The following is a 24,531-nucleotide window of genomic DNA, read 5'->3' as shown; positions in this document are numbered from 1 at the left end:
GCTCTCTACCCCTCCCTAACATTTGTAGGGAGAAAATACCTTAGATCTGGAATAGTAATTTCATATATTTAATCTAAAATAGTTTATTTTCCTGTTTGTATTTGAACCTTTTTGTTTAATTTGACTAATTTTAATTTTGTGTAAGCTTATTGTGCAGCAACGAATCGCCTTATGTAAAATAGAACGATTAAAGAACTTAAAGTAGGGGGACTTTAGCATCCCTTATTTGGGGTTTAAATAGATTTATTATGTTAGTAAGGTGGAAATCAACCTGGTGGGTATTATTTAGAGATATCTAACTTTTTATTAGCGAGATTACACTAGAAATAGTGCAACTGTGTGAATTTGCTCTGTGATGGAGTAACATCTCCTGAGCCAGGAAACCAATATATTGCTGAGATCCTTTCTTTTCCTGGTTCATGACGGACATATTCAAATAGAGCAGAAAGGGTTAAAAAAAAATGTCAACTATTTTTATGGTATGAGGTGATGAAGCACACTGTTCTCCACCTAACCTCAACTTCCACTTCACAAAAGAGAAACCTTTAGTGGGTCTAGTTTTTCTTTTAAGAAAGTCTTAATATTTTATAAAGCTGCAACAATGATTTTCAAAAGCATGCTTTCATGCATTTTCTCATCCAGAAGCTGAGGATTAATTTTGTCTTGTTTTCCATCTTCGTTTGCTGAATGTAAAATATCCATCATACATTTCTCTGCAGCACCTGACAAACTCTCAGCCTCTACCACGAATCTGCCAAAGCATTTGGAGCCCCCTATCAATAAACGCCTGTCATCCTCCTCTGCTACAATTACCCATCCTGCAGATCGAGGCAAGTGAGCATAGTGCTGTGTTTGTCCCTCTGTTTTTAGGTTTACCTGTTTTGGTTTATTGGTGCTGTTCCGTTGTTTACTCATGCGTGTTGGTTATCTGTTGAATTATATGCCTCACTGCACAAATTTATAATTAATTTGGCTTTTTTTTTTTTTGCTCCTTCATTGCTAAAGTCTATGTGTAAATTTTATTTAAATTTATGCAGTGAAAATGTTCAAAGTCTACTACACTAATCAAAATTAGTTTCAAGATCATATGGCCCATACATTGTCCTTTTTATTTTATTTTATTTGTTTTGATTTTTGTATCATCTTGTGAAAACAAGTAATCCCTGTCCTTTGTTGAAAAAATTACCCAGAATGTTGATTCTAAAAGGGTTCCTTAGGATTTTGTTTTGGTTGTTAGCAAAATAATAATTACTGTTTTTTTTTAGATGTTCTTTTTAACATTAACTTTTTGGCCTAGTAAGTGTTCCTTTTTCATTGTTTGTAAAGTCTGGTAATAAACTTAATTGCATTTTTAGGGATTTATTTTTTAGATAAAATAGAAAATTATTTCATAATTGTTGTTTTAATTCTACAATTGCAGGTAATTTTACTTTTGCTAATTCAGTTTATTACTTTAGTGGTATCTATGGACATTATGTACTGTGATGTCCCTTCAGGTTATCACTGGGAAATATGGAGCCAAAACACTGAATTCTGGGTAGTATTTCTCCTCCATTGTTTTGTTTGTATTATTTTTCAGTTTAAATTTGTCTGTGGTTATTTATTATTTTTAATTGTCTTATTATATTTTTCTTTTACTGTGGCGTGTAATTAATTGTCTAAACAAATGCTGTTTTATTTACTTGTACCAATTTAAGAGGCATCAGAACAATCAAAATTAATAATTTTAGACAATAATCTGGCATTAGGCCAGAATGCCACTTCAGTAACTCCCAAAATGTATTTTGATATGAATTAGTGTTAGATTTTCTTCTGTATTCCAGAGTCATTAATGGCTTAGTACACAGTGAGAATAAATCTCATTTTGAATTTCCGCAGGAATTAAGGGCATACTGCTCTTGATTGTTAAATCAACCTGTTGTACTATATTTTAATGAATGGGTCTTAGAAAAACATTGTTAAGAAAAATGTGGATATTTTAAATACTTTCATATATCTTCTTTTTGGTAAACAGTGGGACTGAATATCAGAAAACATTAATGAGAAAAACAAAAAATGTATTTTTTGCTGACATTACCCAAGCTAAAAAAAAATATTTATTACAATATGCCTTTGTTATTTATTCATTTCACTTTTTCTTTTATATAGTTTTTCATCTTTATGGTTTTAATCCCTTTTTTGTTGTGTCATTATTTATTTTTCATAAACTTTAATTTACTCCCATCATACAGCTCATCGCTTGCATCTTAGTCCTTTGGAAAATCTTCTTGTTAGCCGTCTGTTGATGCCAACACATTCCTCATTAGCCAGGTGCAGAAGCACATCTGCTCTTTCTGACCCTTGTCAAGAGCATTCAGGTAAAGATCAAGGAAGACATTTTAGTGTATTTAAAAAGTGTAGTCACTCTGCTTTTTCTGTGGATTGTTAGGGCTTTCTTTAAAGCTTAATTAGCTTTTGTAATACTTTTGAGACATTTTTTTATTGGTTTATCCTTGTATTGTTCGGGTGTAAATATGTACTGGACATTATAGATGATGATATTAAAGGATATTTTAAATCAGATAATTTAAAATACAAGCTTCAAATCTAGCATGTTGGTTGCTCATTTTTGACATTTCCTAAACACAGCTTTTAAACGTAACATTTTTAAAAATGCTTAGTCTAGTTCAGGGTCATGGATGATTGGAGCGTCCAGGGTCAATGTGGAATACTCAGGTAGAATGCCTTTAGGAATGTGGGAGGAAAACTGAAGTACTAAGAGAAAAACCCACACAGACACAGGGGGAGTGAGCAAACTGCAGACAAGAACCAGTTATGGTAGTTGACCTAAGGACACTAGATGAGCCATTTGGCAAATGTACCCACATCATCACCCACTGCTTACATATTACACACCTAAATCGATTAAAAAGTTATGCCACCTCCACCTGCTTCATCAGTCTGTAGTAGAGGAGAGCTAGCATACACTCTGCAGTTAGTCTATAGTAACAGTTTAGAAAGTAACTATCTAAACCTTGAATTTAAGAAGCAGCAGCAGAAGTGACAAATGCTAATAACTGCAACAAAGTAGTAGCATTGAAAAATTCTTCACACTGAATTAATCATTTATCTGCTTTAACCTACTTTTTAATACTGTATAATCGATTGCTTAGAAAGTAGTCCATACAAATGCAAAATAATGTTGATATTCAGGTGAGTGTTTTGTATTTTACTCCCTGTTTTAAATACTAATATTGTGTGTGTTGATTTTTGTACTCTTTTTTTTTTTTTTTTTTGTGTCTTTGTATGTGTTTTATTCCCCTTCATGTTGATTGGTTGTTTGGGTTCTTTTGCTGTACTTTCACCATTTTTTAAACATCTTCAAAACCTGTTCTGGTCTTCTGCTGCTAAATTCTTGGTGAATCTAAACTTTCTAGTGTTGCATGTTTGTCCTCGTGTAGCTCCATCTAGTCCTCTCAAGTCTCCTTACAAGGCTTCCCCTGGTCGAGGATCACAGCCGAAAAAAACACCAACCACTCCTGGCTCATCTGAGGAATCTGCAGGGGTCTCAACGATTGAAGTGCCAAAGGTAAGTATGACTGGCCCACTTTATCATCATCAAAGGTGATGGCATTATTGCCTTTGTGATTTCTGATATAACATCTTGTTACTTAGTCAAAACCTTGCAAAAGTATTCAGACCATATAAAAACTTCTAAATGTTGTATGACAAAAGATTCACATATTTTGCTGGACAGTGAATTGATTTTATGATTTAAACATTTAATTATTGTAGAGGTAAATTGTTATTACGTGGAAATGCACACAGAAAATAAGATAATTGTAATGTAGGCTGATGCTACCTTGGATAACTGAAAACTTAGTTAAAATGGATTGGTGCTACCCTTTAAAAATTATGTATATAAAATATTTTGTGAATCTATATGGTACAGCATCACTTTTTAAGCCTCTTTTCAAACAGTAGTGAATTTAATGTTATATAAAAACAAAGAAAAATAGACATTAACACTTTTTGTGGTACATCATTTATTATACAGCTAATATGTACAATAGTTTTAAGAATACAAATGTGTATTGTTGTGGTTACATTTTTATATGAATGGTTTGTCTCACATTGCAGTTAAAAACAAAATGATGAAAGGTAACAACAACATCAAAAGTATAGTATTTATGCACTTGGTATAGTATTTGTAAGTAATCATTAGAATGATTATTAAATGACTACCAGCTTTTCAGTGCTTTATTTCTGACCAAATCAACATGTGTCTTCCTTGCTTATCCCTAGATACTGTCTTATTCACAAGGAAGGGAAAGCCTCTGTGGTTTATTTTTTTACATAACATTTGCAATGCTTTTTTGCTTATATTGAAATAAGCTTATTGTAGTAAGACATTTCTCTGATCCCTGACCTACAAAAATTATATCAAGGACTGGGAAGTACCTCACTAGTTCATTATTTTCTATGAGGCCATAATTTGTATAAATAATTCAGTCCATGCATGTCTCAGAGATATATTGTTTGTGGATTTAAAAATATTTAACATTAATACCAATGTGGATTTTTAAAAGAGTGATATTACAGAATATTACCGTAATAATGAATAATGTGATTTATTCACTTTTAATTTAGAATAAACACCCTGAACATAGATTTCCACAGCATAACTCAGATCTGGTCTGGTTTCTTTCCAGATTACAAACTTGTGCTTATTAAGTTCAGCAGTACCTCTAAATTAGCCTGATGAGTCGGTGTGCACTGTAATGGGCTAGCATCCTGTACTAAACTGATTCCTATCTTGCATTCAGTGTTAATGGAATAGGTTCAGACTTTCAGTGACTATGTAACTAATAAAGCGGTATCTGAAAATTAAATTTAAACTATTTTAAAGTAGTAATAATTTGCTATTTAATTCAATTTGCTGTGTCCCTGAAGTTGCATTTACAATATAACATGCAAATAACTTGTAAAAAGGGCTTGAAGCACTTTTTACATTGCATTACCATATACTTCTAGATATGAAGTACAAAGACAAGTCTTTCTCCCTATACTTTGTGGACGCATGTTACCAAAAGGAGTTGTGGCAACTTACATGTATCTGAATCTTCAATACACAATTTTAAACAGATATATAACACAAAATATAAAAAACACAAAAAAGACTGAATTGTAGAGATAGCTTGGTATTCTTTACTAATACTGTGAGGATATTATTTTTTTAAGATGGAAGAATGTGTATTGTATTCTGTTTGCTTAAATTGGCACCCACTTCCCATTCACCTGGCTCTCTCTGACCAAGAAATGGACTTGCCTTTTGAGCAGTACATTTCCCTCATTCTAAAAGTACACTTGTATAATCAAATGTATATTTTTACTAAACATTTTCATATCCTTACATATGAATGTCTTTGGATTTAAACAAGACTTGGATTATGTTTACTCTTATTTTACTTATTTATTTTTGTATACATTAATTGGACTAGTGGAGGACAGAGGCAAGAAGAGCCACTGAAGAAGCAGTGCTGTTTAACACAGACTTTGGGATCTACTGCATCTGTGGAATTTTACTAGTAGTAGTCATAAGGAAATATTATTAAACTGGACATTTCTACTATTTTCACTTATGAGTTCAGATACAACATGGCTACCTTTTCTATTTTAAGACAGTTTAATTCATAATCAAACATAGAGCAATCATTGTGAGAACTGATTTATGGTATGGAATGATGTGGATTAAATGGTAGTTTCTCTTTTACATAGTATTGCTGTCCCTGGGAATAGCAGCTGACAGAATGTGTAAAGGTTTGGTTTGTATCTTGTTGTTTGATCAGTGGTTCATCATGCAAAAATTGAGGTTAGCCATTGTTATTGGATTGGGTATATTTGTTTTTTTTTTCCTTCTACTGTCTTTAAAAGTTTGCTTCGTCTATTCAGTTTGACAAAACATGCTCTTAGTCAATGAACATGTTGGTGACTGCATAAATATTTTGCTTTCTGTTCCAGATTAATTTTATAATATTGGCCAACAGACTGAACAGATACTGATTATTTTTCCACCTTTAAACGTCTAGCTATCTCCTTTCCCTTACTGCTTCTTATTCAAGGATAAGGCAAAATTCTCAAGTGCCATTTTACTCAAATAAATTTAAAGTTCTGAAAAGGCGGAAATAGTGTACTTTTGTGAAGAAATATGTCAGTGTGGGGATATCCACATTGTCTTTAAATTAGATGACATTGATGTTAGCTATCAGTTTCAAACACGGTTTGTGGAGGGCATCTAGGCTTGTTAGTTTTGATCCTAGAAAATTTCATAACTAGATGCCACTTTTTTATGCTAATGAATATATTTTTACCTTGAAATTCAGATCAGTTAATTTCTTTCTGTTCTGTTACACAGATGCATTGAGAGCCTGTAATTGATTTTTTTAAAGCTGCTGCCAGTTAAAAAGGGAGCCAACAGCTGCAATGCTATTTCAGTATGCGAATGACTTTAGCTACAGGTGGAAGCTCCTGTTGCACTTTACGCAACTGTTGTTACGGTTCTGCCTTTGTCCAGAAATGGTTTCATAAGCTTTATGACCTTAATCTCGGAAAATCTTTCTCTAGTGGGGCGACTGGGATCTTTTCCTGAATAAGGAGTGGCATTGCACTTGTAATTTGTCAGCATGTCCATGTCAATCAAACATAGGAAGCTCTGCAGTCTACTTGTGACTTAACGCTGTAAAAAGATAAGTAAATAAATGTAGGTAAATAACATTTGATGTGGCTTTTATATAAGTAACATATAAATGTTTTTCATATAAAGACCATCACAAAACATAATCGTGAACAGAATTTTGCATGATACCTTGGCAAGCTCTGTAAGCCCTGCTTGTTTCGTTGTAGGATACATGTAGGGCAGGTTGACTGGCAGGATGATGCCTAACCTCTTGCTGCATAAAACAATATATCATTTACCCTATACAACTCCAGGCACCTCACACCCAGATAAACAAGACTTGAGCTGGGAGAACTGTTTGCCCGAGTTGAGCTGTGGCTATGGGGGGATGGGAAAGCAGGCTGCTTGTGCTGATCGACACATTTATGAAACAAAAGCCGTTATAATATGTATATTATATACTAGCAAAATACCCGCGCTTCGCAGCGGAGAAGTAGTGTGTTAAAGAAGTAATGAAAAAGAAAAACATTTTGAAAATAACGTAACATGATTGTCAATGTAAGTGTTTTGTCACTGTTGTGAGTGAGGAGTGTTGCTGTCATATCTATCTATATATATATATATATACACACACATATATATATATATATATATATATATATATATATATATATATATATATATATATATATATATATATATTTATATGTGTATATATATATATGTCATCTTCCTCTGCATAAGCACAGTCCTTCACCCGTGAATATTTAGCGGCAGTGTTTCTATTGGATTGCCGCTGACGGACGGCCTTATATGGGCAGGCACTAAATTACGTGGGAGGCGTAACTCCGCCTCCCACGGGCATCAAGCAGAAGTCTTTTATAGTATATGGACGAAAAAATAGGTTCCAGTTATGACCATTACGCGTAGAATTTTGAAATGAAACCTGCCCAACTTTTGGAAGTAAGCTGTAAGGAATGAGCCTGCCAAATTTCAGCCTTCTACCTACACGGGAAGTTGGAGAATTAGTGATGAGTCAGTGAGTGAGTGAGTCAGTGAGGGCTTTGCCTTTTATTAGTATAGATTATTGTCTGCACCCTTATGTACCGTCTTGCTCTCTCAGGTCAGCAGACCAGATGCTTTTACGTGTTCCCAAGATACGATGCAAACTCTTTTTCAGTTGCATGCCCAAAACTCTGGAATAATTTGCCGTTGCACGTTAGGCAGGCTCTTTCACTAGCTGTCTTTAAATCTTATTTAAAAACACACTTTTACTGTCTGGCTTTTAACCCAGTACGATATGTTGGCTGTCTGTTTACTTTTTATTATGAATCTCTTCAGCTGTTATGTGTTTGTTTCTGTTTCATTTACCCTTGGTTATTGTGTGTCTGATACGTTGGATTTTTATTGTACAGCACTTTGGTCAGCCTTGATGTTGTTTTTAAAGTGCTTTATAAATAAATAAATAAATTGAGTTTTTTTATAGGCTTCAGGGATTCTAGTGTTAAAAAGATTATTTACATTATCCCTTGTTGTGTACAAGTGTTCAAAGCACATAATATTTTGAATTACATTGTAATATCCAATATATATTTTAGACTGAAAAGCTGAAGAAAGAGAAAAGAACATCATCACCTGTGATAGGTTCTCCTCTAAGAAGACCAGAATCTCCTTCTACTCTTTCTAAAAGGTCCTCTTCACCAGCAACACCCAGGTGAGCAGGCAGAAGTCAAAAAATGGTTAATCTAATCATTTACCTGCTGTTATAATTTAGATTCTTATTATTCCAGGATGAACATTTAGTTTGTCAGAAGGGCTCTTATAGACTCACTGTAAGTTAATGGTAAATTTTCCTTGGTCATCTTAGTTTGAAATTGAATAAAATATAGCTTAACATAGATAATGGAAGATTCAGTTTCACTCACAATAAGTTATTGAAAATGGAATGTTTATAATTTTAACAGTGGAATAGCTCATAGATTGAAGTTAGACAGCTAGACCGCTAGAAATAAACTTGATCAGTCAGACTGATAGACATTACGGGCAAATAGATTTCTGACTGCTTCATAGAACGACACATAGAAACCTTAAGAAATGTAACCTAGATTTTTAAGCAGAATATCATGTTTTCCTTTTTCTCCTTTTTTTTTTTTTTTTTTTTTGCATGTGTCATCAATGTTTTTCTTATTTTTTTGTGAGCTGTTTGATTTGAATATCACTTCAATCTTTAAAATACGAAGACACTTGAACTGTACAGTGTTTTTTTCGGCGAGTCACACTAGTGCCGGAATGCCTGTCTATATATTTTGAACCATTTGTGAACCTTCGTCAAATGCAGCTACAATACTCTCGACGATATCATTTAAAATCAACAGACATATTCTTTTGCATAATCACCTAATAAATTGACACATAAGCTGAAATGAAATATCATTTTGGGGAAAATTTAAAATGAAATCAGAGTTAAACCCCTACATGATCATCAGAAGTGGTACTAGTTATTCCTGCAGCTAGCTATTCAAATTAAGACTTATTAAGAAGATTAAAATCAATCCAGAAGGCACAATTTATGCATGTAAAATCACAAGCAGGATTTTCTGTGTAATATTTTGAGGTGATTTTATTTAATCCTGCTGCCCAAACACACAGCTGTTTATAGTAAATGCCAGATAATGATATAAATTGCAATCTATGTTATTGTTTTACTATGATTAACATTAATATTTGTTTTAATGGTTTTTTTAACATTTTATTGAATTTATTAAAATCAAATAACATTCCATATAAGCAAGTCACATTTTACAAAACTAGATTTGAATTAGTGCTGGGCGGTATGACCAAAATTTTATATCACGGTAGTTTTCAAAATTATACCGATTTCATGGTATTTGGTGGTATTTTTTTCCCATGCATGAGTGGGTGTTAACCACATTTTCCACTAAAATTACTGCAGTAGACTGGCTAAGAATAACTTATTCCACTGTCATGAGAATTGTACATTGTACAAAAAACATTTTAATGTGCACCCAAGTATTAATACAGGTTTGCATGGCCCCTTAAAGTGATAGTTTTCAAAGGGGTGGAACTAATGAAGAGAAGAAATGACATTGCATGACAGTTGCAGTCAAAATATAGAACCTTTTTATTGAACAAATTTTGTAAACAACTTAAACATCATAATAATTGACATAATAATTTTGATAACATATTTTCAACCTTCCAAAGAGGCATTTAGACTTAGTTAAATATCCAGAGGTGCTTGTCAAAAGTTGCATTGCACTGAACATGTCTTAGAAAAGGAATAAATAGTAAATATTTTTTGTAAACCAACTACACTTTCTGTTAATGTTAACAATCTCTGTCCACTGATATGTTAGCTATATGGATTGTAATTGCGTTGGTTGTCTATATCCACCGCTTGCTTTTTTTTTTTTTTTGTCGTAGGCAGTACCTCTAGCAAACGCGTCTACAAGTGACGTCTGACTCGAGTGTCCTCTAGCTTTTTCAGTTTTACCTGAGGACGTGGAGGGTGCCAATCTTAGTTCCATACATTCATGGTACACCAAAGCATGTTTGTGGCTAAGGTGGTGCAGCAAATTGCTCATGTTGCCGCCTCAAGTGACAACATTTGCAGTAAATAGTTGTTTGGTCCACATCCAACCTTTTAAAACCAAAGTATCTCCAGATAACAGACACGGCTCCTTTTTTCGGGAAAAGTTCTTCTGTGTCATCATGTTCAACTTTATCGTCTGCTACAGCTTCAGTTTCTGAATGTTCTCTGTCCATTTTCACCTCTCAATACCTCCATTACTCCAATACTCTGTTGCATGCGTGTTTAGCAGTGTAACAGTGAAAAAGGTCCCCCCCTTAAACAGTTTCCCACTTCACCATGTTCTGAATGTTGTTTAGGCTATTTAAACGGGTATTGGGGTATAAGAAAAATCCATATCATAACAAAAATAAAAACGGTTTTCGGTATAAACCGATATACCTCCCAGCACTAGTTTGAATCAAATCAACTCCCACTCATGAGATGGAGAGCTAGGCCAACAGAGTAAAACTTTAATAGTTGGAAAATTAAGTAAATAAATAAATAGAATAAAAAATGGAAGATAATTCCCTTCCTCAATTTTAATGCTTATTTTAAAATGTTATTGATTAGATCCTGCCAGTGAGAATTTGATTTTTTTCAATTTCAAATAATATATAACATCATTTACCCACTGACTTAAAAGAGGTTGGTTAGGATTCTTCCAGTTGAGCAAGATAAGTCTACGTGCCAATAATGAGGTAAAGGCAATTGCAGTTTGTCCTTCTCCACCTTAAGCCCATGTGGAAGTACACAGAAGTACAGCTGTTAATGGGTTAGGAGAAATTGTGACCCCTCAAGGCTGTCTGAAAGGTATTTAAAGATTTTGGTCCCAAATTATGTCAATTTGGTGTATGTCCAAAACATATGACCCAGCGAGGCTGGAACTTGATTGCAACATTCGTAGGTTGGAGCTTGCCCTGGAAACATTTTGGACAACTTTTAAAAAAAAAAAAAAAAGATGTGCTCAATAAATGATTTTAAGTTGAATAATTGAATGTTTTGTGCATATGGAGCTAGAGTGAATTCTGTGCATTGCTGCCTTCAACTCCTTTTCTAAAATGTTGAGTAAAACATCCTTTTCCAACTGTACTCTGGAATCTTTGAAAGGGAGAGATATTACAGAAATGCTGTCCGATTCCTCAAGACTGATCAGTATTTTTTACGGAATAGAAGTAGGTGGGAGGTGAGAAAAATGTAGCAGGTTTTGTTTAACAAAGTTTCTAATTTGGAGGTAAGGGCGACATGGTGGCGCAGTGGTAGCGCTGCTGCCTCACAGTAAGGAGACCTGTGTTCGTTTCCAGGATCCTCCCTGCATGGAGTTTGCATGTTCTCCCTGTGTCTGCGTGGGTTTCCTCTGGGTGCTCCGGTTTCCTCCCACTGTCCAAAGACATGCAGGTTAGGTGCATTGGCGATCCTAAATTGTCCCTAGTGTGTGCTTAGTGTGTGGGTGTGCATGTGCCCTGTGGTGGGCTGGTGCCCTTTCAGGTGATTTGTGCCTGCCTTGTGCTTTATGTTGGCTGGGATTGGCTCCAGCAGACCCCCGTGACACTGTGTTAGGATATAGCGGGTTGGACAATGACTGACTGACTGACTAATTTGGAGGAAGTGAAATAAATTGTTGCTGGAAAGTTAAATTTGGAGTGTAATTGTTCGTAGGATGTGAAGATGTTGTCTGTGTACAGATCTACGTGATATAATCCCAGATGTTTTCCAGACATTAAAAGCTGCTTACATTTGAGAGTGCCACAGACAAAAAGCTTCTCTATCTTGTACTTCATACATTGGTTCCATATTCTGAGTGAATGAAGCACAATTGGGTTGTTAGTATAATGGCGATAACTTTTATTTATTGGGGTACAAAGCAAGGAATATAAAGTAGTACTGCAGGATTTTATTTCTATTCCAAACCAAGCCTGTGTATGTTCATTCATTTGTGTCAATGTCCAGGTTTTTATAGCTTGTATATTTGCTGCCCAGTAATAAAATTGAAAGTTAGGTAGCACCATACTACCTTCTACCTTAGGTCTATGTAGGGGTCACCCTTTGGATACTTGGATGTTTTGAATTCCAAATAAATGAGGTTGTGATTGATTTTAACTTCTTAAAAATGATTTATTGGTGTATATTGGAATGCTTTGAAATAGAAAAAGAAGCTTAGGAAGAATATTCATCTTGACTGATAATTCTTTCAGCTAAAGGGAGATGAAGGGTAGATCATCTATGCAAGTCTTCCTTCATTTTTTCCATGCAGGCAGAAAAAGTTTGTTGTTAAAGACCTTTATTTGTGATGTTTACCCCCTGGTATTTAAACTGATCTGCCATGATAAAAGGGAAGGTGTCTAATCTAATGGTGTGTGCTTGAAAGTTCACTGGAAAGAGCATACTTTTATTCAAATTAATTCTGAGACCTAAAATCTTTTGAAATTCTGTTAGTGCTGTTAGGATTGCAGGCACAGTATTTTGTGGGTCTGATATATATATAGATATACTAGCAAAATACCTGCACTTCGCAGCGGAGAAGTAGTGTGTTAAAGAAGTCATGAAAAAGAAAAGGAAACATTTTAAAAATAACATAACATGATTGTGAATGTAATTGTTTTGTCACTGTTATGAGTGTTGCTGTCATCAAGGAATTGATTATTATTATTTCTTTTAATAAGGTTCGTATTTGGAGGACGTGTTGTTTTGAAGTTACATTCCGTGTTTGTCAACCGTTGTAAAGATAACAGGTTTCATTCATCGAAGTGTTCACTACCCAAATCGCTACTTGTGAATGTAAGATGTTTAACAGGCATTCCCGGTATTAACTTGTGGATTTTCCTGTGAATATTTAGCAGCAGCGTGTCAATGAACTTGTGGAATCTCTTGTGAGTATTTAGCGACAGTGTCTTGTAACGTTTGTCACAAAATTTTTAATTTTTTGTGTTCCTTTAACTGTTTCTGCTGCGTGCTTCCTTTTAGAGATTATGTCCCAGTAATTAACCGTCTGTGGGATATCTGTTTAAGAAGAATAGAGGGCAAACTATGCCTGTGGGTCCTTGCTAAACGTACCATGGTGTGACGTAAGGGGATCTGACTGTAAAAAGGCAAGGAGGCATGTATTTTGAACGAAAGGGAGAAGACAGCGAAGGAGCGGGAAAGTGAGAAGGAAAACTGTTTAAATAAAGAGCTAGGAAAGTGAATGGAAAGAAGCAGCCAGCGGTAAAGCAAGGAAGACTCCGTAATAAGGACGGTTGGGTGCATGTAGAAGGTGTAACAATAAGATTGTTAAGCCTTATGATAATGTTCCTGCACGGAGGGTTTAGAGAGACGCACTGGGAGAAGTATAGAATAGGGAACCCCGTGTGACTGTTCTGCTGTTCTCCTTCGACATTTCTGTGGCTCTGCATATTTGTAAATACCTCTCTCAAGTCAGTTTGTCTTCTCTTAGTAATCTTTGTTGCAAACTTGCATCACTGGTTCCGCACACAATTCGGTCACGTATAAGGGAACTTTTAATCTCCCCGAAATTGCATGTGCCTGCTAACACTCTCAGATCTGTGACGTAGTTGTCTATATTTTCTCCCCTTGCCTGATTTCTTGAAAAAAATCTGAACCTCTCTACAGTTTAGTTTATTTTCGGGTTGTAATGTTCATCAAATTTACGTATCGTCAAGCTCATGGTTAACTCATCAGGTCTTACATCACCGGTCAGTGCCTGACACAATTCTCTGTCGCTCTCTCCAATAAGATAACGGAATAATCTGACCTTAGTGTTTTCCTCTGCCTCCGGCATTGCAAGTTCTGTGTACAATCTGAACTTGTCCTTCCATGTTCTCCATGACTTCGCCAGGTCTTTAGCATCGAGGCTTTATACCCTGCGTCTTCTCATTAAACTTGTATCTCGCGAATATCTCGTGCGATCATGTCCATGGCTTTATTTAATTTTAGCTCAGACCCGACACTTAAAAGTTTCTCTCACACTTTCGCTGAGTTTGTGCCAAACACTATTCTATCCCTGACTATCTCATCTTCGTTTGCATAAGCACAGCCCTTCACCAGCAATTTTAACTCCGTTAGAAAGTGATCAAAAGTCTCGTTTATACCCTGGGTCCTCTCAGTAAACTTGTATCTCGCAAATATCGTATTCGTCTTAGGACAAACGCCAGTGGCAGCGTGTCTATGAACTTAATTTAAACTTAAGCTTTACACCTTGCTTCCCTATTCGTTTGCATAAGCACAGTCATTCACCAGCAATTTTAACTCCCGTACAAAGTGATCAAAGTCTCGTTTACACCCTGCTTCTTCTCATTAAACTTGTATCTCGCGAATATCGTATTCGTCGTAGGCATGACAAACGCCAGTGGCAGCGTGTCTATGAACTTAATTTAAACTTAAGATTTACACTGTGCTTTGTTTCCGCAGTAGCTGCACTTATGAATATGCTTGTATGTGTCACTCGCTTCATATTCTTTTGCTGCCTTCTCAGTTGTGTAATGCGTTTTTTGAACAGGTTTCATTCATCGAAGTGATCACTACCCAGATCGGTACTCGTGAATCTAAGATGTTTAATAGGCATTCTCGGTATTAAGTTGTGAATTTTCCTGTGAATATTTAGCGGCAGCGTGTCTATGAACATAATTTAAAATTAAGCTTTACACCTTGCTTTCCTATTGATATGTGTACAAAGGCTTGTTCAGCGTCAGAGGGTTTCTGCAGTAGCTGCACTTATGAATATGCTAAGCACAGTCCTTCACCCATGAATATTTACCTTATATGGGCAGGCACTCAATTATGTGGGAGGCCTGATGATGCGGGACGCAACTCCGCCTCACACGGCGACCGAGCTGCAGGCTATGGCCATTTACATGGACGAAAGTAGGTTCCAGTTATGACCGTTACGTGTAGAATTTCGAAATGAAACCTGCCTAGCTTTTGTAAGTAAGCTGTAAGGAATGAACCTGCCAAATTTCAGCCTTCCACCTACATGGGAAGTTGGAGAATTAGTGATGAGTGAGTGAGCCAGTCAGTCAGTGAGGGCTTTGCCTTTTATTAGTATAGATATATATAGTACCATATCATCTGCATATATTGAAATTTTCTGTTCAAGCCCATCTCTGATAATCCCCTTTATCTCATAAGTGTTTCAACAGTGTAGTGCCAGTGGCTCAGTGGCAAAAAGCAGTGGTGACAAGGGGCATCCTTGTCCAGTACCACTTTCTAGTTTGCAGTAGTTTGAAATAATGTTGTTAATACAAACTGAAATTTCTAGACTGGTATACAGTAGTTTGATCTATGCACAAATGTTCGGACCAAACCTAAATTTCTCAAATGTATTGAAAAGGTATGCTTTTTCTGCATCCAATGATATCATCATCTCTGGGGTGTTTGACTTTGTTGGTGAATATATTACATTAAACAGGTGTCGGAGATTGGAAGCTAAATGTCTGCCTTTAATAAATCCAGTTTGGTCTTGTGATATTACCGAAGGAAACACTTTATCAATCCTTCTAGCCAGGACTTTGGAGAGTATCTTAACATCATTATTCAGAAGTGAGATTAGTCTGTATGTTGCACATTGTAATAAGTCCTTATTTTTCTTAGGAAAGACAGTAATTGAAGCTTGGTGAAAAGTTTGAGGTAGAATTTTATTGTCTCTAGCTTCTGTAAATGTTGCTATTACAAGGGGAGCTAACTTAATTGACTTTTTTTTTTTTTTTATAAAATTCAGCAGGGTAGCCATCAGGGCCTGCTGCTTTCCCACACTGAAGTGTATTTGTAGCTTCTAGTAATTCTGATAGTGCCAGAGGTTTATCCAGTTACTCTGCACTGAGATTATCTAGTTATGGTATCTGTAATTTATCCAAAAAACGCATTAGGTTGTGTCTTGTCTTTTTTAAACTGAGTAGAATATAAGGACTTATAGTAGTCTCTAAATGTGTGCATTATATTTTTATGGTCAATGATTTTGTCTCTGTCTGTGTTAGCAATTGCTGGGATTGCATTGCAAACTTCCTGCTTGTGGATTTGTTGAGCTAAGATCTTATTAGCCTTCTCTCTGTGTTCATAGTAATGATATCTTAATGTAAAAATGAGTTGTTCTGTTTCTTTATTTGTCAAGACCTTGAGTTCTGTATGTAGAGCCTGTCTTTTCCTATGAAGTGCCTCATTTAGACACCTGGCATGTTCTTGATCTATTCTGGTAATTTCACTGATTAGCTATGATACCTTTTTGGTTTCCAGTTTATTTTTGTTAGAAAGATATGAAATAATCTGACCTCTTAAAAAGGCGTTCAGAGTTGTTTTAACAATTAAATAGCCTAATTAGGATACTTATTTGTATTGTATCTTCTATTTAAGGCTGAGTTGGTGGAAGAGTCTAATAGAGATTCTTTTTTGTTTTTGAAATTTGAGCAAAGTCTATCCAAAAAAAATTTATAAGACTGATAAATAGACATACTTGTGTTTCATTTTATCTAATAACTTACTGCATTTTGTTTTTTTTTACAGATCACTTACAAAGACACGTGCCCAGTCTCCTAGTACTGTCAGACAGTATCCTTCCTCACCTATGAAGCAGCGTGCAATAATTAGCACAATAACAGAAAGTTTAAAGAAGAGTGATAAAGAAAAAAGTGAGACTGTACCTCAACAAGGGGAAACAGAAGAAAAAGTAAATGGAACAAAAGAGGACAAAAAAATATCAAAGTCCGAGAGTAGTGAAAACGCTAATAGTGGTTTGTATTATCTTTTACCTACAATATCTACTACTTAATATGTAAGCAAAAATCATTATTATCACTGTGGAATATGTAGTGGCTATATCATATATAGTAATGTTTAAATAATGCAACTTTTAGAGACTTATGAAAATATTCAGGCACTTAACATTTAACATCAAAGTGAAATTTTGGATACAGTCAAAAACACTAAACATTAAACCTCTGAAATTTCTAAGAGAGGATAGTTTATTAGCAATATAAAAAGCCTCACTATCTCCTTCTAGTGTAGTGGCAGGTGTACTTCATACATACTTTAATAATAATTTGGATAATGTCTTTAGAGCTCAAATGACTGTGCTGAAAGGCACATAACCATGCTTGCACGAAAGATTGGTCTGTGAGTATGTTTACATTTATTTTTTGGTTAGCAGTACATGACAGATTTTTGAGTCAATGTGAGGCAAGTTCCATTTTCATGTGCTATTTTTTAATATAGGAAAATTGTTAAAATTTATTTTAAGATGCTTGCATTGATCAGGAATTTTAATTGAATTAATCATGTTGTAGTTCAATTTATGAAAGGGGCATAGACCTGCTTGATCTTAAGAATGTGATTGATAAAAATTTAATATTTTCTTTAGATATAGTTGCTTGTCTTAACTAAACATGTAAAAATTTTCTTTAATCTACTCAAGTCAGTTGTTTAAATCAAATTATTAACAGTTTCAGTGTAGGGAATTATTTGGTAAATAAAAACTGTAAAGTGTTTAATGTGGAATCTGAGCTATAAGTGCATATTTAAATTTTTTTGTTTTAATATTTCTACAATATTTTTTTCATTGTGTAAATAGATCCTGAAATTAAGGGTGTTTTTTAGTTACCTATTGAAATTAATGGCATAAATAAATTTACATTTTACATTAAAAGTAAATTTGTGTCTCTTACGTAAGAGTTTTCCTACACCCTGACTTCTGAACATGCGTGTTTTTAGAAAAAAGCTGCAATTGATTGAGGACAGTTTTAAAGCAGTTAATGTAATCTGGAGAAGCTGTTGCTCACCATTCATATTGAGATTCAGAAGTAAAATGCAAAAAAATTATTCTTTTATTGACAGCTACAGGGAGTTGTTCAGCATTGTAGACTTTACAGATATTCTGAGTGAATGATGGAAATTCTGAAACCATTGAAGCTTAATACATAAAGAAGCAGAGAAGAGCTTTAACATTTTCTTTTGGATTATTGTATGTTCAGTTCACATTTGGTAATTTGGTGCTGTTTTTGGGCTGGGTTTAGGATAGCTTCTGTGTCACATTTGCATATTGTTTGTATTTGTTTGCTGTACTATTACCTCAATATTTAGGTTGATTGGTATGTTCAAATTCCCCTGGTGAGAGTTTAAGGATATGGCTGTGTTTGGTTGTATTTCTGTACCCAGCACTGGACTGACATTTCATCCAGGACAGGCTTCTGCTTTGTAATTTTTCTTGAGAAAAATACTCTCAGACTTCTTACAAACGTGAACTGGAAAAAAGTTGGTTCAGAGAGTGGATGGAGGAATTGCTTTAAACTTGTCTTCTGATGTTTTGTATTAATGCTTTTCTCTTGAAGTAATTTCTTTTAGATTTAGGTAATAATGCCAAATTGTGTTTTACCCAGAAAGTTAACATTAAATACACTTTCTTCATATATCTCAATCTCAAGTTGCTTATTAAGCAAAGTGGGCAATTGGCGATGTTTTCGTATTACTGTAATGGAGCCCACCTAACAGAATAAGACTTTAATACCTTTTTCCCCCACTTAGAGTAAAACCTCAATTATCTGTCAGGGGTAGGGACCGAGGCTGTGACGATTAAGAGAAAAGACAGATAACAGCTGCTGTAAAAATGATGCACAGTAGATTACTTTAGCAAATACTCAATATTTATTTACAAACTAAAATTATATTAACAAAATATAATACAGTTTTAACATAATTAATTAATTCACATAATATTGTAACAACCAGTGCAATAAGCAAATATAACTCAAAGGTACTGGAGTTTTCTGCCCTAACTTCATTCTGTAATAAACGGTGCCCTGTAGTGTGCTTTGTTATCTGGGTTATGGAGCACATTTTCAAAACAATAAAAGAAAACTTTCCCTACCAATCAGTTTATCTTTTACCACTCATGTTCTGTCTTTCTCTATACCTCAAACACTCCTGCTTATTGTCTCCTGACTCCATACTCATTATTTCCTTCCACTAGGGTTGGATAGATTGATACCAGAGTAATCGATACTTCGGTACTCAGATTGTACACATTTGGGATCGAGTACTATTAAAAAATATGAATTTGTATTCTGTAAGATATGATAGCAAGGGTTTTGCAAACTTTCCACTCTTACATACTGAAATGAGCAGATGTGCTGTGACATAAGAATGCCATAAAGCCACACCCCTTGCACAACTGCAGACTATGTATGACAATGGCAGACCGAAAGCATAGCATTTTATGGAAAAGAATACAGTCACCCGATGCAATATTTGTGAGAAGAAAGAGCAGTATGGTGGCAAAACAAGCGACCCATTTAAACATTTAGAAAGTACGCACACTTACCACGTTCTTTTAAAACATGAAAAAGCTACATGGTGATTTAGCTATGATAAGTGTCAGATAAGGGATGCTGCAGGAAAGATTTCAAAGAGGCACGAGATCTTGTCCAGGTAACTGCTGCTTGCAGGCTTATATAGACTGGGGTTTACTGAAGACTTTTTAGTTGAGTCTAACATTTTTCCTTTTACCACTTTTCAATATTTGTGAAACGTAAAGCCCGTTATTAGCACGGTGGAGGACACATAAATAGTGTTAAACATCACTGTCAGAGTATTTTGTCACAAGTTCTGTATGTTTTGTGTTTTCTTCTAATTAAAATGAAGGGTACAGTATAGTCAATATACATAAATAAGAATGTTAAATAGTCTTAACACTATACAAAATACTTAATAGTGATGACTAATTTGAAGGTAAATTACTTTCAGTGGAAGTCTCTAGTTGTCTTCTTTCTAGTTGTTTTCTTTCCAAAAAATAAGCACCTGAGTAAATGTTGTTAAAATATTAATTATTTTACTAGTGGTTTTAAATGTTCTTTAATTGCATTAGTAACAGAATCTATTGTAATATAATATATTTTTTCTGTTTCATTTTGTATTGTTAAGCTTGTATTGTGCCTTTGTCTCCTCCCACAGTCCAAAGACATGCATTTTAAGTGGACTGACAATGTGAATGTGTGTGTGTGTGTGTGTACACCCTGTGATGGACACTCACCCTGTCCAGGGATTGTTCATGTTTTGTGCCTGCAGAGGCAAAATTGGATTAAGCATAAAAATGTTAATGTTATTTTTTCTAATTACAAATTTGAAATTTAACTAAATGTAAAAAAAAGTGACAAAATCTTTTTCAATAAAACAGAAGGGCAGAATATAATAGAAAATTATTTTTTTTGTAAATGTTAGTGTTCTAAGTGGGTAGAGTTAAGTACTTTCATGTATTAAACAAATAACCAAATCTTTATAATAATGTAAAGGTTTATATTATCTTATGTTTGTATGTTCATTTTGGGTGACATTGTTCTGCAGTGGTAATGCTGCTGCCTCGCAGTAAGAAGACATAGTTTTGTGACCTTGATCTTCCCTGCATAGAGTTTGCATGATCTCCCTGTCTCTGCCCAAGTTTCTTCCCCCAGTCCAAAGACATGCAGGTTAGGTGAACAGGCAAAGTTAAGTTGGGCGTAGCCCTGTCCTGAGTTTGCTCCTGCCTTGTGCCCTATGGCAGCTGTGATAGGCTTTTGGTGCCCCCACCACAGCCCTGGTCTGCAGTAAGCGGGTTAGAAAATGACATAACATATTCATTCTATTAATATATATTTTGTAATAAATTTGTTATGGTAACCTTGATAGTGTATTGCGATATTAGTTAGTTTAAATACAGACCAACCCATTAATATTAGCCATTCTAAAACACTGTCATTATTTGAAAACAAATTCCTATGCTCTTTAAAAAATACCTGGTATCAGTATCGGGAATCTGACACATAAAATACTCAAAGATAATGGTATCGCCAATCCCTACCTTCTGCCATACCTTCCTTTTTCTCCTAACGTCTTCTGTCACTCATCTCCTAAGATAGTGTCCAATAACATTACCGTCATTGGTTTCCATTTTTGCCATGTTTTTCAATTTTGTCAGGATATTGTTCCTCCTATTCCATAGATTGAAGTGATACTTGAAGCACTTTTGCCGTTTTGTAAATGTTTAATAATTTCCATTTTTTATGACAATTCCAACACCACACACACATGTTTATCAGCCATAACAATGTATAGTAGATTGATCATAACAAAAGAGAAACTCTACAAAATGCTATTAAAAGTGAAGATATGTAAATGACACTGTGATTTCAAAATTCTGTATGACATGTGGTACTGGGGAAGAACACTATGCGCTAGCACAAGTGAAAGTTGTCTCAATGTGCAGAGCTCGCAGAAAACCACATGGCATTAGTAGTACAGTAATAGGTAGGTGCTGGTGTGCACAGTTTTTTTTTTTTTGGGCCCTGATGGTTAGCAGAGACCAAAGGTTAATCAAACTGTGACAGATATTTGAGGTTTTACTGTATTTTAAAAGCTTAGGACCTTGCTTTGTTTATTATTGATTATCCCTTTTTTTTTTTTTTTTTTTTTTACTTCCAGTGTTTTATAGGGCTATTAACCTGTTATCACCTGCTATCACACTGATTAAAGTTGTTGCACCTTAGCTTCAAACTGCTAAATTAAGAGCTTATCTAAGCACTACATGTAGTAGTTTCTGTAGGTTTCATATTCCTCCTGTGTCTGTGTGTGTTTTCTTCAAGTTTTATTTGGGTGATTGGTTTAATGCTTCATTCGTAATTGATTTTTGCCTTGTGCCCTTATCTGCCAAGATAGGTTTCAGTCTTTTCTAACCTTTTAGTGGAGTACATGGACTCCGAAACAAAGAATGAATAAAACTAATTAATCATTAGAAGGACGTGCATAAGTATAAAATAAAAAGTTAGCAGTAATAAAATCTGAGGCTTAGAGAGCTTTTTATTGACTGGAGGAATTCTGCAGAATAAAGCATTATGCTTTTTTTTTCTAACTCTAAAAGCAAGATTTATTTATTGTTTTATTCTTAATGAGAGCTACTTGCTAAATGAGGAAAATCTGGGTTTTTTTGTCCTGCTCCTACTGTATAACACTGCACAAGCACTTCTCACACACTAAAATCATCAGGTTTTTTTTTTAAAATAGCTGAGCCATCTCCAGTTACTCCGACTGGTAAAACCATTGCTGGGACTACAGATGCAGAAGAAGCAAGCAAACTCCTGGCAGAGCGAAGACGTCAAGCCCGACTTCAAAAAGAGAGAGAAGAACAAGAGAAACGGCAACAAGAGGAAGCAGAAAGGCATGCAAATTTTGAAATTATTCTCTTGTTGGTTTTAATGAATTGCAGTAACAGAGGTGATATTTCTGCAGATTATTTGCTACTTAATTAAATGTTCAGTTTTGCCTACATATATTGCACAGTGCCTTTTGTATTTTTCATATCATTTACATGTTACAGTCATGTTTCTTGAATTAAGTAAACTTAAATGTAACAGGAAAATACACTGTATTGCCACTTTATTATTTACACTTACCTAATATTCAGTTACCTCCTTTGCCTTTATAATACCATCATTTTATTAAGGGGTGGACTTCAGAAGATATTAAAAGTGTGCTGCAGGAAAGCTGGCAAAAGTTGTGCATAATATGGCCCATACTAATGGTAAATTATGTGGTTGTAAAGCAGCCTCACAGTTTGAATCTACTCACTGTTTCTACGTACAATTATATGAAACAAGAATTTTCAATTTTCTGTTGCATAACAAGATTTAATTAGCTTGATTTTAAAGTTAAAGCATTAAGCTAACAGAGATTTTCACATATCATTTCTTCCATATAACAGAAGAAGCCTTCTTTTGCCTACTTTGATGAATGATTTTGGGGTGAGCCCAGTCGAAAAAGAAAAAAAAAAAACAAAAAACAAGCAACTGTACACCAAGTGCTATATTCTTGTCTATTGAGGATTTTTTTATGATTGGGCTTCTCTGATCATTTTATTCCTCTAATATGCTCTTCTTAAAATCTGATTTTTCAGTCAGTAAACTGCAATAAAGATGAAACCAAGGGAATACTAAGGAATTACAAATAAAAAAATCTTCACTAGTATAAAATTAGTTATTCAAATAATATATTATAACTATGCTTAATCTTGTTTTCTGTGTAACATAAAACTGTTGGTTATAATTAATTTTAAATGAAAGTTTTTTTCTAATTTTGTTTTGATTAAAAGCAGTTGTTAGAGTGCTTGACATATATTACCTAATTTATTAAAATGCCTGAGAATTTCATTTTACACCACTTTTCTCCTATGTCAGGGGCCTCTATTCTTGATCCTGGAGGACCAGAGTAGTTTCAGGTTTTTGCTCCAAACATTGTACAAATTAGATGTCAGGTGTTGATGTTAATGAAACATGTTATTTAATTATACACCTTTGTTAGTTGCTCATCCTTCATTGTTAGGCATTTCTGATGTTGTAGATTTTTGTGGCAACATGCTAAGTTAGACAGAACAGGCCAACCTATCTTTAGCAACTTCTTCTAGCACCTCCTGGGAAATCCATGATTCTCCCAGGCCAGATGAAATAGAGAATCCTGCTAAAGTATCTTGGGACTTTTTCAAGTAGGCCGTGTCTTGTACACTTCTTGAGGAGGGCATCCAGGAAGCATCCTAACTATATGAATACTATACTTAGAATTTTTAACTTGCGCTCGTTTCAAACTTTGTTTCTTTTAATATTTATTAATTTCCTTCTGTGTACTTTTATATCATAACTACAGTTTCTTTGTAATGTAGATTTTGATATTATTTGCTGATCAGATTTTACATGTAGTTTAGATTTTTGCAGTGCTAATCAGTTTATATATTTTATACTGTGTTGTAATAGTGTTTTCCTAGTAAAGTGCTTTGTGATGATGCATATACAGACACTCTGCATAGTGTCAATCATCTGAGCTCAGTTTTTCAATTTTCTCTAAAAGTATTTAGTCATTTCTATACTTACCTGTCTGTGTTAGAATCAAGGCAGAAGAATTAAGAAGGAAGATGGAAGAAGAACGTCTACGGCAAGAAGAAGCTGCACGCAGAGCTGAAGAAGAAAAGAGACGACTGGAGGAGGAGAAGCAGCAAAAGGAGCTAGAAGAGTTATTAATGAGAGAAGCACAGGAGAGAGAGCTGCAGGCTCAGATGGAGAAAGAGGCCAGTAACATCCATTTTCATTGCCCTAAAGCCTTATGTTTTGCATGTGTTTTTAGAAATTCTGAATTCCTTTACATTGCATCCTGACTTTTTTTATGTAACTCTTATTGTTCAGGAGGTCACTTATTTGAAGAAACAGGTACTGTCTGAATTTGTATATAAATATCTAAGTGTTGCATTTTAAGAAGTGTGGCCTACATATATAACAATTTAACTAATCATGGA

The 24,531-nt window shown here is 34.7% G+C and overlaps 1 protein-coding gene across 8 annotated transcripts in view; it reads left to right on the top strand.

Moving 5' to 3' along the window:
* Positions 1-24,531, top strand: part of LOC120523873 (MAP7 domain-containing protein 2-like) — a 168,943-nt gene that overhangs the window by 108,743 nt on the left and 35,669 nt on the right. For 5 of the 8 annotated variants that reach the window (XM_039745548.1, XM_039745549.1, XM_039745545.1 and 2 more), the window contains 7 exons: positions 720-830; positions 2,232-2,357; positions 3,417-3,568; positions 8,254-8,369; positions 16,737-16,963; positions 22,257-22,410; positions 24,126-24,306. In XM_039745548.1, the coding sequence (XP_039601482.1) occupies positions 720-830; positions 2,232-2,357; positions 3,417-3,568; positions 8,254-8,369; positions 16,737-16,963; positions 22,257-22,410; positions 24,126-24,306 (1,067 nt within the window). The remainder of the gene's footprint in view (positions 1-719; positions 831-2,231; positions 2,358-3,416; positions 3,569-8,253; positions 8,370-16,736; positions 16,964-22,256; positions 22,411-24,125; positions 24,307-24,531) is intronic. The other 3 variants (XM_039745546.1, XM_039745550.1, XM_039745551.1) reach the window with 3 other exon arrangements.

Source organism: Polypterus senegalus, chromosome 2 (assembly GCF_016835505.1).
Source record: "Polypterus senegalus isolate Bchr_013 chromosome 2, ASM1683550v1, whole genome shotgun sequence".
Lineage (NCBI taxonomy): Eukaryota > Metazoa > Chordata > Cladistia > Polypteriformes > Polypteridae > Polypterus > Polypterus senegalus.
This window is presented reverse-complemented; position numbering and strand designations above follow the sequence as displayed.